This window comes from Lagopus muta, chromosome 1 (genome assembly GCF_023343835.1).
Source record: "Lagopus muta isolate bLagMut1 chromosome 1, bLagMut1 primary, whole genome shotgun sequence".
Classification (NCBI taxonomy): Eukaryota; Metazoa; Chordata; class Aves; order Galliformes; family Phasianidae; genus Lagopus; species Lagopus muta.
In genome coordinates, this window is record NC_064433.1 from 143,107,181 (window position 1) to 143,124,159 (window position 16,979).

Genomic DNA, 16,979 nt, shown 5'->3' on the forward strand with positions numbered 1-16,979 from the left:
CACCAGAGCTTCTGGTCCACCGGGCCAGGTTTCTGGCCTGAAGGAGCTGTGGGTGCAGCATGGAAGGGTTTGGTGGGGCCATGCAGCGGGTGGGGCTGGGCTGCACGCCTGTAGGCTGCACCTGCTGCATGCAGGGCAGGTCTGTGTTTTGCACAGAAGAAGCCACTTCCTTTCTTCTGCACTGAAAAGAAATAAAATCAGGTGGAGCTCATTGCTTTCACCCTCCTTATTCCCAAGCATACATGCACTGGCCCTGGAAGAAACAGTGGGATCTTTGGGCTTCCTTGATTGTGATTGAGGCTGGTGGTGCCAGCAGGGCCCATCCCTCCTCTGGCTTCTCATTCCCTTGGGAGATCTTTGGTCTCTGTCCAGCATCCTGGTGTTGTGGTGCCTTCTTGCACCTATCAAGCAGCCCTAGGGATGGATGGGGACAGTGGGTCTGGCCTGGGGATGATGCTTTTAGGTTTTCCACAGAAAACTCTCCTGATAGCACCAGGAATGCAGCCAGGAACCTCTCCTGGGCCAGGCAGCACTCACCCCGGTGACCTCAGTGGGAGCATGGGGTACCTCACAGCCCACGATGCATGCTGGCTAAAAGTCGGTCCCATATCTGCTCTTGGGTGTGCACTCAGAAGAACCCCGGGCATTGCCATGATGGAGAAGGAAACTCAAGGACATCTGAGAACCATGCAGGTTTGGGTGGCTGAATTACTGCCAGCTGCACAGGTAGAAAGCCCGTCTTACTAAGGAATATTGTCTCCACAGCAGATCCTTCCCCTCAAGCAATACAGACCCCTAAGCTAGAGAAGTAGATCCATTCATAGATGGTTGCGAGCAGATTTTCACTATTAGTCTTTAAGTCATAGTGGTTCATGGCAATACCATTCACTGTGTAATTTCTATACGCATGACTCACCATCCACGAGTACACAGATTAGTGCTGAGTTTAATGCTGTTCTGTTGTAAAGCATTACAAGTATTATGCAATTAAATAATTGGTTGAGCTTTACTACAATAAAGGGTAATTTAAGTTTAACTGTGACTTTAACCTTGACTTTTCTTGGCCTCAGTTTTTCAGTAGCACCATGAATGCCCCTTGGTGGGAATTTCCTAGCTAATTGGGAGTTTTTGGAAGGAAGAAAACAAAGAAAATAAGCCAGATCATCACCACCACCAAGGAAAAACCCCAAAACACTGAGAAGAGAATAAAAATCCTCCTGGGATTTGAAAGCTCCATCAGTCTTCACTAAATGGTGCCCATGGGGAAGCGCATCCCACCAGCAGCAGCCTAAGAATAAAAGGCAACTAATCTAACTTTCAGTCTGTGTCTCAAGAAGCAATGCCTGATGGTCTCTCCATCCCTCAAAAGAGGGAGATTTGCCCCCAGAAGTGCAACGAGGGACAGCCTGGGATGTTCCACACTGTAGGCTGCACCAGGGTTTGTCCAGGCTTTGTTGGGGTCCCATCAGGCTTCTGTGGCCAAGGGGCTGAGCGTGTGAAGTAGGGCTGGAGCTGCTTTCCTGGCTTACTTGCGTTTTGTGTCCTCACGGACGTTTTCAGAGTAAAACCCAAAGTCGGCAGAGATGTCAGGAGCGATTGCTGTGCAGGTACAGTCATTTATCTGCTTCTACTCAGAATAACCCCGCAGCAGCCAAATGCCTCTCGTACATCGAGAAAGGAAGGAAAAAAAAAAGCAAAAAAAAAAAAGCCCAGTGAGAACAGTTTTACTAAATCTAAGAAGGAAAAAAAAAAAAAAAGCCCAAACCTCCCGGTGCTTTTATAGCGTGAGCCAATACCGAGAGGCGCTCACTCACACAGCAGGAGCCCTGCAGGGAGGGTCCACACGGAGCCAGGGCAAGAGGAAGGGGAGGAGGGCGAAGCGGAGTGGGTGTATGCCTGTGTCTGTCAGTGTGTCTCTCCGTCTGTTCACACCTCAGGGAGTGGGAGGTAGTGTGGGGCTGTGTGTCCACAGAGCAACAGGACAGGGGACACGACCTCAGAACAGCAGCAGGAGGTAAGCAGTGTCCACAAGGGATGGATAGGGTGGGGATGGATGGGATGGATGGGGCTGGATAGGGCAGGATGGGACAGGGAAGGGTGGGATGGGAATGGACAGGGGTGGATGGAATGGAGATGGGCAGGATGGGATGGAGATTGAGTGGATGAGAACAGACTAGGATGGATGGAATGCAGATGGGTTGGAAGGAAACAGGCAGGGAGGGATGGGATGTGGATGGATAGGGCTGTTTGGAATGGAGCAGTGTGATGGAGGACTCAGGAGTCACTGACCCACAGTCCGAAGCACATCAAGGAGAAGGAGGGTGTGTCGTTGGGTAGCAGGGAATGCTCCTCTCACATCTGTGCATGGCATGGGGCATTGTACGCATGAGGATGGCTGGAATCTCTCTTTTCTTTGAATTTTTTGTTTCTGCTTCTGCTCCCTTGCAATTATGCCTGCCCCCCTGAGCTCCCCCCAGCCCCATCTCCATCTGGCTGTTTTCTCAGTGAATCTCCCCATTGCCCCTGTGGTGATGAATCAATGATCTCACCGCCACAGGATGACTTTGGGACCTTGTTTGTACAAGATGCAACTGCTCTCCCCACGCACTGCCATCCTTTCTGGTATTGCTTGGATGTTTTTTAAAAAAAAAGAGAAAGAAAAAGAGATGGTGACAAGAAGCAGAAAGAAGGCAATGAGTCACAGCCTTTGTTGCACTGCTCACACCGAAATCACGAGAGATGCATGTTTCCAAATGACTCGGGCTGTGTGCTGCTGGGGGTGATGAGGAGCAGGACAGACAGGCGGGGGGTGGCAGGGAGCATGAAGGGACAGCCCTGAGGGTGCTGCTCCCGCTGCTGGGCTTTTACATCTGTTCCTATCCTCAGAGAGAAGGCTCACGAGACGCTCCAAAATGGCTGCAGTGGTGGCCACGTCCGCACCTGCCAACATCACCTCCAACCAGAGCACCTGCAATGTGCATAACCATCACTTCTCTGCCAAGGTCACCTTCTCCCTCTTCTACACTGCCCTGCTGGTGTTCGGCGCCTGCGGAAACATCCTGGCCCTCTGCATCACCTTCCAGCGCAGGAAGAAGAAACTCAACTCCACCGACCTCTACCTGGTGAACCTGGCTCTGTCCGACGCCCTCTTCACACTGGCGCTGCCTGGCAGGATCGCCTACTACGTCCTGGAGTTTAACTGGCCCTTTGGGGATTGGTTCTGCCGGGTCACCGCCTTTGTCTTCTACATGAACACCTACGTGAGCATCTACTTCATGACCTGTGTCAGCGTGGACCGCTACATCGCTGTGGTGCGCACCAGGCACCCTGGCAGGACCCGCAGGGTCAGCCGTGCCAGGGCTGTCTGCGCCCTCGTCTGGTTCCTGGTGTTCCTGCAGACGGCACCGCTCCTGCTGCGGCCCATGACGCGCCGGATGGGTGACAAGCTGACATGTATGGAGTACTTCAACTTCGAGGAGATTCCCAAGCTGCCCTACCTGCTCCTGGTGGCCTGTGTGCTCGGCTTCTTCCTGCCCGTGGGCATCATCTTGGTGTGCTATGTGAGGATCAACCTCAAGCTCTGCCAGACCGCCAAGGAGAACCCACTGACAGTGAGGAATGGGCACCACCACCGGGCCTTCACAGTCATCTTGGTGGTGCTGCTGGCCCTCCTGCTTTGCTTCAGCCCCTACCACATCAACATCGTCCAGTTCATGGTCAGGAAGATCCTCCACCAGCCATCTTGCCATGAGCAGCAGGCCTTCAAGATGTCTCTGCAAGTCACCGTGGCATTCATGAACTTCAACTGCTGCATTGACCCCATCATCTACTTCTTTGCCTTCCGAGGCTATAAGCGGAGGCTTCTCCGCATCTTCAGGAACAGCGGCTCCATGGCCACCTCCTCCACTGCCAAGACCCCCTCTGAGAGCAACAGCAACAGCCAGCCACCCGGCTCCAGCTCTGTCTAATGTGACCCTCCTGTTCTCTCCATCTGGCAGCGTGTGGACCATTCCCTGCAGCAGCCGTGGGGCCGGGCCGCAGAGCAGGACCAGACCCCACCGCTCTGCCTGGAACCAGGGGCTTTTGCACAGCTAACACAGCACCAACCCAGCTGCTGCCTGCAGCTCTTTCCCTGCAAGGATGAAGAGCAGCTTGCTGCTGTCCCTTCACCACGCACTGCATGGGATGGGTGGCAAGTGGGCACCATGTGAGCAGATCCTGGTCCCCTCTGTGGCACTGGGAGGAAGCGCATGATTCCCTGCAACATTAATCCACCTCACTCTTCCCATAAAAGGGACTGATGGTGGTCTTGCTCTGCTTTGGCTGACCTTCCCTTGAAGATGAGGACTGGAACATGAGCCAAACCAGGATGTTCCTGGGGCCTTGCTAAGGGTAGGTCACACATGACCCTCACCAGAGCCAGGAGGCATCTGGTTCCCATCAAAGCCTGTGCAGTAAGGAAAAGGTTGGTGTGACCTAGGAGCTCCACAGCTCCGCTCTGAAGCTGCTGGATTACAGGGCTGGACACAAGCAAACCAGATTTCATGGTTTTGTACTGGAGGCTGGAAGGGACACAGATATGCACAGAGATATGAAGAGGAGGAAAACCAGCTTTCTTTTGCTTAACTTTAAAGCAGTTCCATTAATGATACTTCTGATTACCAGAATTTGTTCTTGAAGGCAGTAACATTTCATGCTTGGAGGTTAATAATACAGGTGTGTGCAGCTCTTTGAGTGTGTATGAGTTATCTTTTGGATGAAAATAGCTTCACCTGCACACAGGTGACTGCAGGGATGTACCTGAGGTTGGAAGGGCCTCCAGCAGAGCCCTGCAGGGTACCCGAGCCCTACTCCCAGCAGTCTAAACTCAGTGCTGGCCTGAAGGGAGCCTGTGTCCAAAAAACACATTACAGTGGGCATGGAAGAGCTGGTGGGCAGTAACCGAGGGGTATTTGTGGTCTGAGCACTGCAAAGGAGCCCGGTGTGGATGTCCAGCACACAGCCTGCTGGGAGCCGGGCCACCATGCACAGGAGGTTGGTGGCTTTGTTTGTCCAGCAGAGGATCAGGGGTTGCAAGGAGGGGCTCCCTAGCAGAGGTGTTACTCCGCTCTGTCTCCTCCCATGGAGGCACTCCTGTGCTCTGCTCCACAGCTGATGCAGAAGTGTGAAAATGGGGCATTTTACCACAATAAGACAATCACAGTATCCTCCCCCATGGGCACAGAGCACCTTCTCCACATTTCATTCATTGCATAATGCTTGCCTCAGCCAGCACGTTTGCGCAGCACTGAGACATGCATGTTTCCTGCTGCTCACCTCACTCATGTGTGAACTCGCTGAGAACATTTCATCCCTCCTCTTATCAGCTCCTATCAGCAACTGCATTGCCACAGCTTTTGCTCCCTTCCTGACATCCTTCTCGGTGCAAACGTGCCTGCACCCAGCGCCATGCTGCTGCCATCAGATGAGGGATGCCTGCAGTTGCAGGCACCCGCCAAGATAACATCAGGGGAGCGAACGCAGCGGGAGGGAGCTGCTGGCCTGCTGGGAGCACGTGGCCACACCTGGCAGCACATCTGCTGACAGGGGGAGCTGGGACCTGCCTGGGGTTTCCAACAGTTCTATTTTCATACTAACTTTTCTTCTTTAAACCATACCTGGAACTCCCTGTTTCACACCAGGATACCCATCCTCGTATGGCACCATGATGTTGCCATGTGAAAGTGCGTGCATCAACCGAACCCAACAGCCTCTCACCGAGCAGCTCCTGCCTGCAGGTCTCCATCAGCTGCCATCAACACTCCATCACCTGCTGGGGTGACACTGGGCTCCACTTCACATCTGAGATTGGCTGGGACTGACCGTGCTGTGCTCCTCCCTGGGTAAAAGCAGCACCTCATGCAAAAGCAACCAAGTGAAATGGGTGGATGACCTTAGCAGACGTTCCTACAAGAAAAACCATGGGTGGATTTTCTGTACAGGCTCAGCCACACTGCTGATCTGCTCATGTTATTCCATCTCTCACTTGTTCATCTGAGCCCCATCTCACTCATGTCTTCTTCATTAAACTTAAATGCTGGGTTCGTTACCTACTTTTCTCTGGCTGGAAGGCCAGATGCTGCCTTCAGTTCAGCCATGCAGTCCCTGTCCCCACCACCACTCCCCATCTCATGATTGGGCTGATGGCACCCAGTGGTGCACACCCTCTTGAATTTCAATGTAGAACTGTGTGCTCTTTCTGCAGCCAGGGCCCCTCTTCCCAGCAAAGGAGGAACAATACCATGAAGTGTTAAACCAAGTACTGTATGCTTTACAGAAACTCATACACACATATAATAAAATACTGTGTGTGCATATATAAACACATGTAGTGCTTGTGTGCTCACGTGACTCTCCTAATAAAATAGTGTTTATGCTCCTTTATAAAAAACTCATTTCTATGACTATCCACTTAAAGAAAGTCAATCTCACTTAGGGGAACACATACAAGAAATTAAGCCCATTCTATGATACTACCTTGCACTATACTTGCTTGCTTGGTTCTCGTTTCAGACAGAAGCCATGAGATGTCCATCCCGTGCTCCGGGACCAGAGGGAGGTAGCAGCCCTGGCACCCAACTGCTCACCTCAGCAGCACATGGTCTTTGCTTTGGGAGAGGGAAAAGTTTGGGTGAGGTACAGAGCCCAACCACTCTGCGTCTCAGCAAAGAGCTTGGGCTTGAGAACTGCTCACCAGGCAGTTTTCCACAAATGCAAACAACTGCAGGTATATTTCCAAGTCCCACAGTCATCTAGGAAAGTCCACAGCGAAGTACTGTGATGTTGTTTCACGGTGACGTTCCCATGCTGTTAGAGAAGTCTGAAAAGCAGCTACTGTTACCTAGGGACTTAAAATCCTCTCCATAGAAAAGCATTCTGCTTTATGTCACAGCCTAAACATATCTTTGTGTCATACCTCAAAAAGGAACCGCACGGTGACATTTAAAGCTGTGCTGGGCACTGTGAGGGCTGGAAGGACCACTCTCCTCATGCTCACAGATGCGTCACAATCAAGAGGAGACTGAGGTCTTCCCCAGCTCTGGTGCAGTGGAGCTTTCTTGCACAAAACAGGAACTCCGCTCAACTGCATCAGGGACCCCTCCTTTCACCACTTCTTTTTTTTTTCTTCTTTTTTCCCCGGTTGGAAATCACAGCCCTGGGAGCATTCTGAGCAATAGATTCTTCTACAGAAGTCAGGTTTCTAGCTGACATCACCAAGACCTGAGCTTCACCCCTCGTGTTTGATCATATGTTGTGAAATGGGGCTTTCCAAAGCGTGGCCTTCGGATACCCTCTGTATAGATAACAGCAGTCAAGGATTGAGACTTGGTTTATGCTTTAAAATTCCATGTAAGAAATGCTTGTTCTGCCTATCCCCAGAACAGGGCACGTGTCCATGTGTTCTGTTCAGTCCATCCAGGGAAGGTCGACCTTTATTTCCTTCAGACAACATTTTATGTCTGAAAGAATGTATTAGTCTTTATTGCTGATTATGATGAAATATTTGTGGAGGAAGAGTCTGAATATTTCAAACTTAAAAACGTTTGCTTACACAAATTACTCTATTTTTTTAAGAAGATATTCCAACAGTTGCCCTTCCTAAGGCAGCCAGTTTCCAGCCATTTGGGTATAGAAGCACCCCCAGCTTGCACACACACACACACATGCACAGGACACTGGCTTTATTACAGAAGCCTGTTATGTGCCTAAAGATGAAGAAGTTGGATGTTATGCCTGCATAAGGACTTGCATGCTGGAAGGACCATTTTTAGTCTTATCAGTGAACTAAAAAAACCCCTCAAACAAACAACATCAACAACAAAAAACCAATGTATCTCTCAGTTCCTAAATATTGTGCTGTGATTCCCCAGCAAATATTCCAAGCGAAATGCAACTGGACACATGTCCAGTATGAACACATATGAACACACGCATTCTGTTGGATTTCCCAAACACCCTTCTCTTCCCAGTGTTCTTGCATCTCATTCCCTTTTCACCCACTATAGCCTCATGCTCCTGAGGACCTGTATCTTATTCTGAACACATGTATGTGTTAAATATGCCTGTACGTATATAAATAGACACATATATACTCAACATACCAACAAAAGTACATACACAACAGCTGACATTCAATGTCTGGGACACATGTATGCAGGGGTTTCATGGAGTTGCAGTTTGAAATACTGTATTACTTCAGCTTGGTGTCCTACCCACCTCCTAAAGCTCCTGAGGTGCTCACAATGAGCACTGCTGAGAGTCAAGCCACACAACTTTACCCATCCATCTACACTTCAAAGCCAGCATTATGCTACCTTGGCAGCAGTGTCCCGTTGACTCCTGTGTTACTCTGAGCCACTCTTATGGTTGGCACTCCATCTGCATTAACTACTTCATACCGAAAAGATTCAGCAAATGAGGATCACCCACAACTCTGAAAGTAGAAAATTGGAACTACATAGAAAAGATAGCTTTATATATTTTTCCTTGACAATGGTGTGTAGTCAGCTCAAAATACAAACCTGGCGCATCAGACACAGCACACATCCACTGATGCAGAAGCCTGTCTGAATCAGACGTGGATGTCATTCAAATTACTGCAGTTCTGACCTCGTTGTCTCATTCAATTCACCTTTATTGCTTCCAGTGAGTATCCTCATGCCCTGTGTCTGAACAGCAATCTACTCCATTTGCAAAATTTAAGTGTACAGTGGTCACTTATCATTGCTTGTAATACGCCATATAAATTTTCTTGTACCCTATCTGTGCATTATTATGTGCTGAATGACGACTTTTATTTAAAAAGGAATTCAGGAAACAAAATATTACAGGCATTAATAAAAGTTTCTGGAGTGACATTATAATCTCATAACACTTCAGTGAGTCGAACATGAAGTGACCGTTGAACACCTTATTACTGCAGTCAGAAATCAAGTACTGTAACATAACATGTAAGCTAGAGAAATCAGACGGGCAAACAAAGAAAGCACACCGTTCCTTAATGGGTCAATCTGGTTGTTGTGGTTGTAGGAGCATGTTTTCTTAGTCATTCAGTGTCTAACAATGATTTACAAGGAAAAAAACCACCTATTTTATTTAAAAAATAAATTTAGGTGATATCCAGTAATAAGTAGAAACTAAATTTACTTTGAAAAGGATAACCAGAATAGAAACCACCGGTTGATTCGAAGGCTTGGGAACAGCTCACGTCATTCACTAAGCAGTCACGCGGAGCCCACTTCTCCTTCCTGCCGGCTCGGCAGGGCCGACCTGCATCAGTCTGTCCAGCAGGTGGCTGTGTCCCCTTCGGGAGCATACAAACCCACGGGGAGAGTTCCTTCATCGCTCACATAATCATCAGTGCTGCAGTAGAAAATTAGTGGCTACATTTAAGTCATTATTTGAAGCCCTCAAAGCTTCCAGAGCGTCTCCCCTGGAAAATCCCATCTCCATAAGTCGTGCAACCTGTAAGACAAATAACATAAAACTACTGAACCAACAGTTTTACTCAGATGATGTGTGCATTACCTATTTAACAGTGTCAGGGATCACTTTTTTTTCCACTGTTCAGAAGCTTATCTATCTGAAGAGCGTGCAAGCGCAGATGGGCACCGCCACAAAGACTTGTCTGTGACAGCATGCTTGAAAACACCGCCAGAGAGAGAGAGTGAGACGAGTGCTCTGTGATCACTTGTTCAGAACCAGTCTTTTGCTGTGTTTTCAACCCCGACCCAGTTTTGAAAGAAGAGTGAAATAGAAAGTAAGCTTTGTTGTCTGGCTGGCATTTTTTCTGTTTTTCACTTTGGCACCTTACATGACAAGGGCAGCCTGACCCCAGGGCTCACTGCTCTAGAGAACGTGCCCTGCAGAGCCCAACGCTGACCCAAATGGGAAATCTTACAGCAGATGGGAAGACCTGTACAATTACACTTAGCTGTGCTCTGCTTGAAAAAAAAACTGAACTCTCCAAAGGTCATTAAAAAGCCCAAAACGTTTGCTCCAGGTGGTTTTTACAGCCAACCTGAAAGCTAATCCTGAGACAGAGGCACAGAGATACTTAAATCAGTTCAGTAAAATTCATGGAAGGATTCCACATGTTTTCAGAACAGGGCAAGTCAGTGCCATGTGATGGATGAGTTACCTCGAAATGGGCACACTGAGAGAATCATTTTGGTGATCAGTAACCAATTATCATTCTTTGCAACATCACGTTCTTGACACCTAACCTTTTCCCCTGCGCTAATAGATACTCAAAGTATCACAAATTACTACATGTTAAAAAAAGTACACACATCTAATTAAATCTACGGCTAAGTTTTGATTGAAATTACACTTGAAAACTATGGCTCTCTATTAGGTATAAGTGAAAGTCACAATGTAACTAATTCACTTTTATATTAATCATCCAGAGAGGGGGGCAGCATGCAGAATGAAGCATGGCCAGGGGCAGCAGGAGGCACTCTCCATCCTGCTCATGCCTGCGGGTGGGCTGTGAGGTGGCAGCTGCAGGTCCAGAGTGGCCTGGTAGCCCTGGTGGCTGTCTGGAGGCTGGCATGGAGCCTGTTGCACAGAACCAAGCAAGCAGGAATGCAGCTGAGATCCTCTGCATCCTGTGACACATTAACAATATGTGGTCGTATTTGAAATGCCTCTTGGAAGAAAGAACTCAGGATTTTTAATTTCTGCTGCTTTGGTGGCTTACTGAGAAATACAGTCTTGCTAAGTGTGGTCGGAGGTGGGAGTTCTGGTTCTCTTGATCTAAATTCGCTGTTACAAAATGTTTGAATACTGCTACCTTGGCTGTCAAAATATCAAAAATGCTACCATCCTTTTTTTCATTTCCCCTTCTCGCTCTATCACTTAGTGTCAGTTTCTCACCTTCTTGTAGAGAGAGAAACAAATCGTTACTTTCAACATCACTGCAACATCAATCTGGATCTCATAACCAGTAACTTTCTGAAGTTCCCTTTTCTGACTTTTCACCTAAGATAACGATTTTTATGAGAAAGAGGTCAGGCAATGGAAATAAAAGCTAACCACAGCAATACAATTCAGACGAAAGGTTTTTATGGCAGTGGGCATGAATTGTAACTTTGGCTTTCAAGAAGCGGTGGATGGAGTTTCAATGCTCCCATTTGCAGAAACATCCAGAGGGCATGATGGGAAATACATTTTAACAGCAGAAAGCTCTGTTTATCTGAGTATATTTTAACCACAGAATCCAGCACCAGGAAACTGAGTTGAATGCTGGTAACAGTAATTGAAGGTGCTAAAAAATCCACGAGATAAGCAGAGATTTTTCTACCAGACGTTGCTAACGCTTACAAATCTGAATCCAAAGAACAGGCACAAACCTTGCACTTCTGCCATTCTAAGACGATTCACAGACTTATTAGCACAAATCTGAAAAATCAAAGGTGCTTGGGTAACTCTCTGCCTCGCAAGGCAACCAGACAGCATTTCAGATGGCAGCAACTGGGTGATCTTTACAACTTCAGTGCATTACAACATGTAAGCATATACCGAAGTGCTTTCATACAGCTGAGCCTGGGCCAGGTTTGAGGTCAGAAGGCAGCACAAGTTGGACGAAAAACTGTTACATGAGTTCCAGCACAACAGTACAGTCCATACATACAGAATTTGTCACTTTACTCCCGGCACTGAATAGGCTTTTAGGCTGGTCAAAATTTCAGACTGGTCTCTGAAGGTGTTCTTCAGTGGGGGATTTTCTATTGTTTTTCTCTCTTTCTCTCTCTCTTTCTTTCTTTCTTTCTTGTTGATTGGTTTATTTTTTAATTTTAAATTTTTTTTAACTTTTCTGATGTAGGCCAACAAGTTCTCAATCAAAACCACCAGTTCAGTTAATGTGGGACATAATCTAACACTGAATCAAAACTAGAAATTGGATCATAGCAAAGTTTTCTCTTTGGAACAGTGTCATTTTAAACTAACTGGAAATAAGAGCATGGCACTGGCAGGTATTGATTTGTCTCCTTGAAACAGAAAAAGGGGAAAGAGGAACTCACTCTTGGAACCTATTCTCACTGAAGAATAGCAGATACCTTAGAAAATAAAAAGGCCAGTGCAGCTAACTGCAGATGGGCTAAAACTCAGAGAACTTGACTGCACACAATAAATCCTGAATAAAGAAACAAGATTAATATCCAATTCTTAAACTTCCTGGCAAATCCTCTCTTCGGAGACAACAAACTATCAACAAAAGTCTACATCTACACTACAGGTCTAAATCTACACTAGGCAGAAAAGACAAACTTCTCTGTGGCAACAGTATACAAAATCAGTCAACCATATTATGTAGGGAAACACCCCACAAGTGTCTGCTGCAGCCCAAGGCTGGCAGAACGTTTTTATTTCCAAACAGCCACATGACCCAGTTGGGAACTTAAGCTGGAGACCTCAGTGCAGGAAGAGCTGTATGTCTACAGGGAGAATGATGAAATCTATTTACCATTCTTCCTTTTTTTTTTTTTTTTTTGAAACATATCAGCCCCACTTGTGAAATTGTCTAACCTTTAAATATAAGGAATGAAAAGTTATGCATAAGAGCAGTAATTCCCAAGTTGATATGCAACTCTAGTTTGAAAGATAATGACGAGTCACCGTCCCTGTATTGTGACTGTTAACTGGGATTTCTATTTATGCTGCTGCAGGGAATGATTAAGAAGTTGTGTCACCAGACAAAAAAAAGCAAACAAACCAAAAAACAGAGGTAATTCCTAAAAACAGCTTTTTAAATGAAATATTAAAAGAAAAAATTACCTGTTCTTCAGAAACCTCAGTAGGTGGAGGTGTGTCTTGATCAGATGGGTGATGATCTTGGTAATTCTCATTGTGTCTATGACGTAGAGGAGGAAACAGTCTATTCCAGTTAATCATCCCACCCTGAAAACAGACACTGCTGTCAGTCTTTCCAAAAAGAACTACAGGTTCTTTTACACATAAAGACCATCCATCCCACATAATACAGAAGGCAAACATTTGAGCGAAACGCTTATCTCAAACAAGAGCTGCTGAAGCTTTTTGTGAAGTGAAAACTGGGACTTGTTACCTCTTTCTTAGCTACTGGAAGTAGCTGCTGTAAGCTAAGGAAAAGTGCTAATAAAACGAAGAAAGGACTGCCTGATTTCTTGCTAATACTTCTTGTTTCACATATGTTGTGGGTGATATGGCTCACTACAGTGCTAGGTTTCTGAGGCTGAAGAGCCTGCTCTCTTTGTGACTTTGTGCCAGACTTCGTGTCTGGCAAGGGATGCAACAGCACGTCCTGCATGTGCTTGCTTTACGTGGGTAAGAGTGAAATAAAGAAGCAGGGAGAAGAAGCAAAGATGCTTTTCACTGCATCCACAAAAACACATCAGGAAACTCAGAGCACATGCTGCTGATCACAAGCTCAACTTGCAGGATACCCGTGATAGACTTTCCACGCCAGTGATTATTTCTGTGACACCAATATGACTGTGACAGACTTACCTAACTTCATTGCATTACTACCACTGCGGAAACTGGCTGTACTCCAGTGCCGAATCATTTTCTGACTACATGGTAATAACATAAATACACAGCAGTAACGTAAGTATGGCATAAATCACCTAACAGAAACTTTAACAGCTCAGCTTGAAGCCTTAAAACAGTAAGACACACAGAATGCAAAGTGCAAGCTTTATCATTGCCCGGGAATGATCCATCTTCCTTTCATGAGCTTGCACAAACATTCTGGAAGAGATGTGGTATGACACCAGAACCTGCAAATGGGCAAGAGCAGCACCACTCGCTCCCTCTGCTCTTTGCAATGCAGCTGGTGTCCTTCTCCTCCTGACCCACTCCCTCTGCTACCATGGAAGAGATCCCCCTCCCTTTCAGTATATATAGGACAAGGACTTCCTTCCTCTAGTTGCTCTGTTTTAGGTCTGTGCTGTCGTTTCTCAGAAAATCTTCCTCTTATGAGTTTTTTCTTCTCTCAGCTGGGGCTCTTCCTGCCTTTATGTACTCCTGCAGCATTAAAAGCTCTCTGCTTGATCAGATCAGCAGCAGCAGCTTAACCTACTCCCAGACACACACACACACACACACACACAAAATCATTTATTTCATTTTCCTGCCCTTTCCTTTGTTCTCTTCCATTGTCTCCCTGGGAGACCCAGTCAGCCCAGACACCACAGGAGGCAGTGCAAGAGCACACTTGAAAAAGCAGCTGGGGAGTCATGAGATGCGACCTGTTAGCTTCTAAAGTGTTCCATTCCCTTATGGCACAGTGCATCTTCCCTAAGAAGATCAGCACCAGCTATGAGTCACCACTCATCTTCAGTACAAAGTTTCCACTACTGGCAATTCGGAGTTTAAGACACTATTACATATCCATATTTCTACTTTATAAGCTGCACTAAGCATCTACTTAAGGGTTTTATCTTGAAGGATTTCACATAAGCCTTGTGTTAGCCAAACAGTATAGTGCAGCAAAAAGGAGAATTGGTTTCTAGTTTAAACCTGGAGAGGGATCTCACACCTTCTACTGACAAGCTGAACTCCTCTGTGCTCTTGGAAAATCACATGCCATGTACTTCCCCATCTCTAGTTTCCCCTAGCTCAGAATTATTTTGAGTTTTAATTCATTAATTTTGAATTTCTGGAAGCCTACTAAACTCCATAGTTCAGCAAGAACATGGAACTGATGCTGCTCTGCCTGTGTGTGTTCTTTTCAAATACTTGAGGCAGAGAAAGCAATGCTTCCAAGGGTAATTCATATAAAACTAGTGGATTGAAAAATGCCACCAGGATCAAGGCATGTTTTTTGTAGCATCAGAATTCATAGGGAATAATGCATATTACATATAAAATCTACAATAAATGCATTAATTTATCAGTATGCTGATGCATCTGAAGACTGAAATAAATGCACCTTTCCAGCTGTGCTCTCAGCTTCACCACCAAGCTACCTACTGCACCCCATCCTGCATGCTGACACATAACACTGCAAAGACATCTGCCTTTTATCTTAAACTTAACAATACATGTTAAATTAATGTGCACCAAATGCATTACCTGCAGTAAGAAATCCAGATTCCCTAACAAAATATCTACATCGTTTAGAAGGTTTACTATGGATAACTGGATGAATGCATATTATGGATTATTATGGATAACTGGATATGGATGGCTGAATTCAGAACAGTTCCAGGCAAAGCTTGCTAACTCTATCCCAGAAATAACAAACAGACAAGGCAAATTGGATCAAAATTCCTATGAAAGGATCCTTTTCAGTTGTCCTCAGAATATTTCAATTACTTTTGGAAGTTGTGACAAACGTCAGCTCTTGACAGTATTAATGATGAAAGAATATCTAAAGCACAACTAATGAAGCCCAAAGGTCTTAATGCTACGTGAGTGCTGACGTTTAGGATTAATTACAACTTACTTTGGATGGTCTATTTCTCAACTGTGTATTATTTCCTAGACTGCACCTAAACCATGTAGTTATGCTTCTTGATCTGTAAATGCAAGGAAGTTGTTTCTTGTCGTGGGCTTGCCTCTAATCACATGATGGACACGTACAAAGTCAGACTGAAAAGAGCAGAGATTGAGAGTTGCAACAGGAACTGCTACTGTGGACCATTCCCTAAATATAAGAATACAGCAGGAACTGCTGCTAATGTCTCAGATACATAGAAAGTGGGGATCAAGGCTAAGGATTTCCAGTGTGCACAGTGAGTTTTGGACAACGTTACTATCACAGCAGAAATTGACCTAAGATCTGATTTTTAAATTGATTCAAAGCAAACAGAAAAAAAATGTCTTAAATTAAACAAACCTCTCAAATTCCAGTTAAAAATGTGCACAGATTTCCAGATCAATATTCTGCCTCGTCTTCCAGACATTATTCTGTAGACCTTCTGTCCACAATTTTATGATACATTCTGTATTAGAGGGGTTTTTGACCATGCTAAGACACTTATTCTGAGAAAGGTCAGGAAGATTTCACATGAAGATATCCAATCTGTGAATCTACTTAAGCAATGCTTCTAAACCATCCAAAAGTCTCTACTGGAGAATGGTAAATAAGTATGCCTTCTGCAGGAGACTTGAAAAAAGCTAAAGCCATATTACCAGTGATGGTAACCACAGTCAGCCAACAGTCCAGATCACCAAGCAAACCCACAATGGTGAGGCAGGTCTAAGATTAAGACCAGAAGTCAAATCAGTGGCTTAGGACCTGGACTTTGTACTAAAAAGCAGCGAACTCCCAGTTAGGTGGGTGAGGCCCCAAGACTTCTCACAGATGTTTCTAACCACAGCTCTTTCTCACAAGTCTGCTCCAAGGCTGAAGAGCTGTACCGTGTCAGAGGAGGCCCTCAGTACAGGCAACACAACCCTCTGGAAAGCATGTTGGTGTGCTCAGGATCACAACTGATAAACCAACTGCTTTCCGCAGTCAGTGCTCTGGGCAGAGAGAAACCACTCATCATGTTATCCACACAAAGGTAAGACTTACTGTTCATGCCTTCTTTCTTAGTCCAAATCTTTCATGACCAACTTGGTGAGGATTTTCTGCTTCTCTGCTAGAGGAAGGCAATCACTGAGAAAATCAGTCTATAAACTACCATTCATACAAATATTTTGTACAATTGGTGACTGGGCCCTGATTTCTGCCTGCAGCAGTCTTCCACATGTCATCAGAGAAAACTCATGTCAAAAAGACTGCTTCATTCAGTAGCCAAAGAGCAGGATGGACACATTTAAGGAAGGGTCTATAAGCCTTCCCCATTCTATTCCTCCTACAGCTGTAATTTTTTAACTAAAGAAAACAGCAGTTTCCTTTGATGCTAGCAGTGCAAAGACTGGGTGAATTGGTTGATGGCAAGTTCTTTGTTACCATCTGACAGGAGACAAACAAATCAACGAGACCATCTATAGATCTCTGTTAC

At 45.8% G+C, this 16,979-nt stretch overlaps 2 protein-coding genes across 5 annotated transcripts in view; one reads left to right on the top strand and one right to left on the bottom strand.

The window, feature by feature from the left end:
- The first annotated feature begins 1,832 nt into the window (after nt 1–1,832).
- On the top strand, nt 1,833–6,392 carry LOC125687891 (G-protein coupled receptor 183-like). The gene is made up of 2 exons (XM_048933223.1): nt 1,833–2,014; nt 2,887–6,392. Exon 2 carries the CDS (start codon nt 2,913–2,915, stop codon nt 3,966–3,968), a length of 1,056 nt encoding a protein of 351 aa, XP_048789180.1. The 5' UTR covers nt 1,833–2,014; nt 2,887–2,912; the 3' UTR covers nt 3,969–6,392.
- Nucleotides 6,393–9,163: 2,771 nt separating this feature from the next.
- UBAC2 (UBA domain containing 2) overlaps nt 9,164–16,979 on the bottom strand; it is a 102,737-nt gene continuing 94,921 nt past the window's right edge. For all 4 annotated transcript variants that reach the window (XM_048933206.1, XM_048933208.1, XM_048933207.1 and 1 more), the window contains 2 exons: nt 12,820–12,942; nt 9,164–9,504 (listed from right to left, as the gene is read on the bottom strand). In XM_048933206.1, the coding sequence (XP_048789163.1) occupies nt 9,397–9,504; nt 12,820–12,942 (231 nt within the window). In that variant the 3' untranslated portion in view covers nt 9,164–9,396. The remainder of the gene's footprint in view (nt 9,505–12,819; nt 12,943–16,979) is intronic.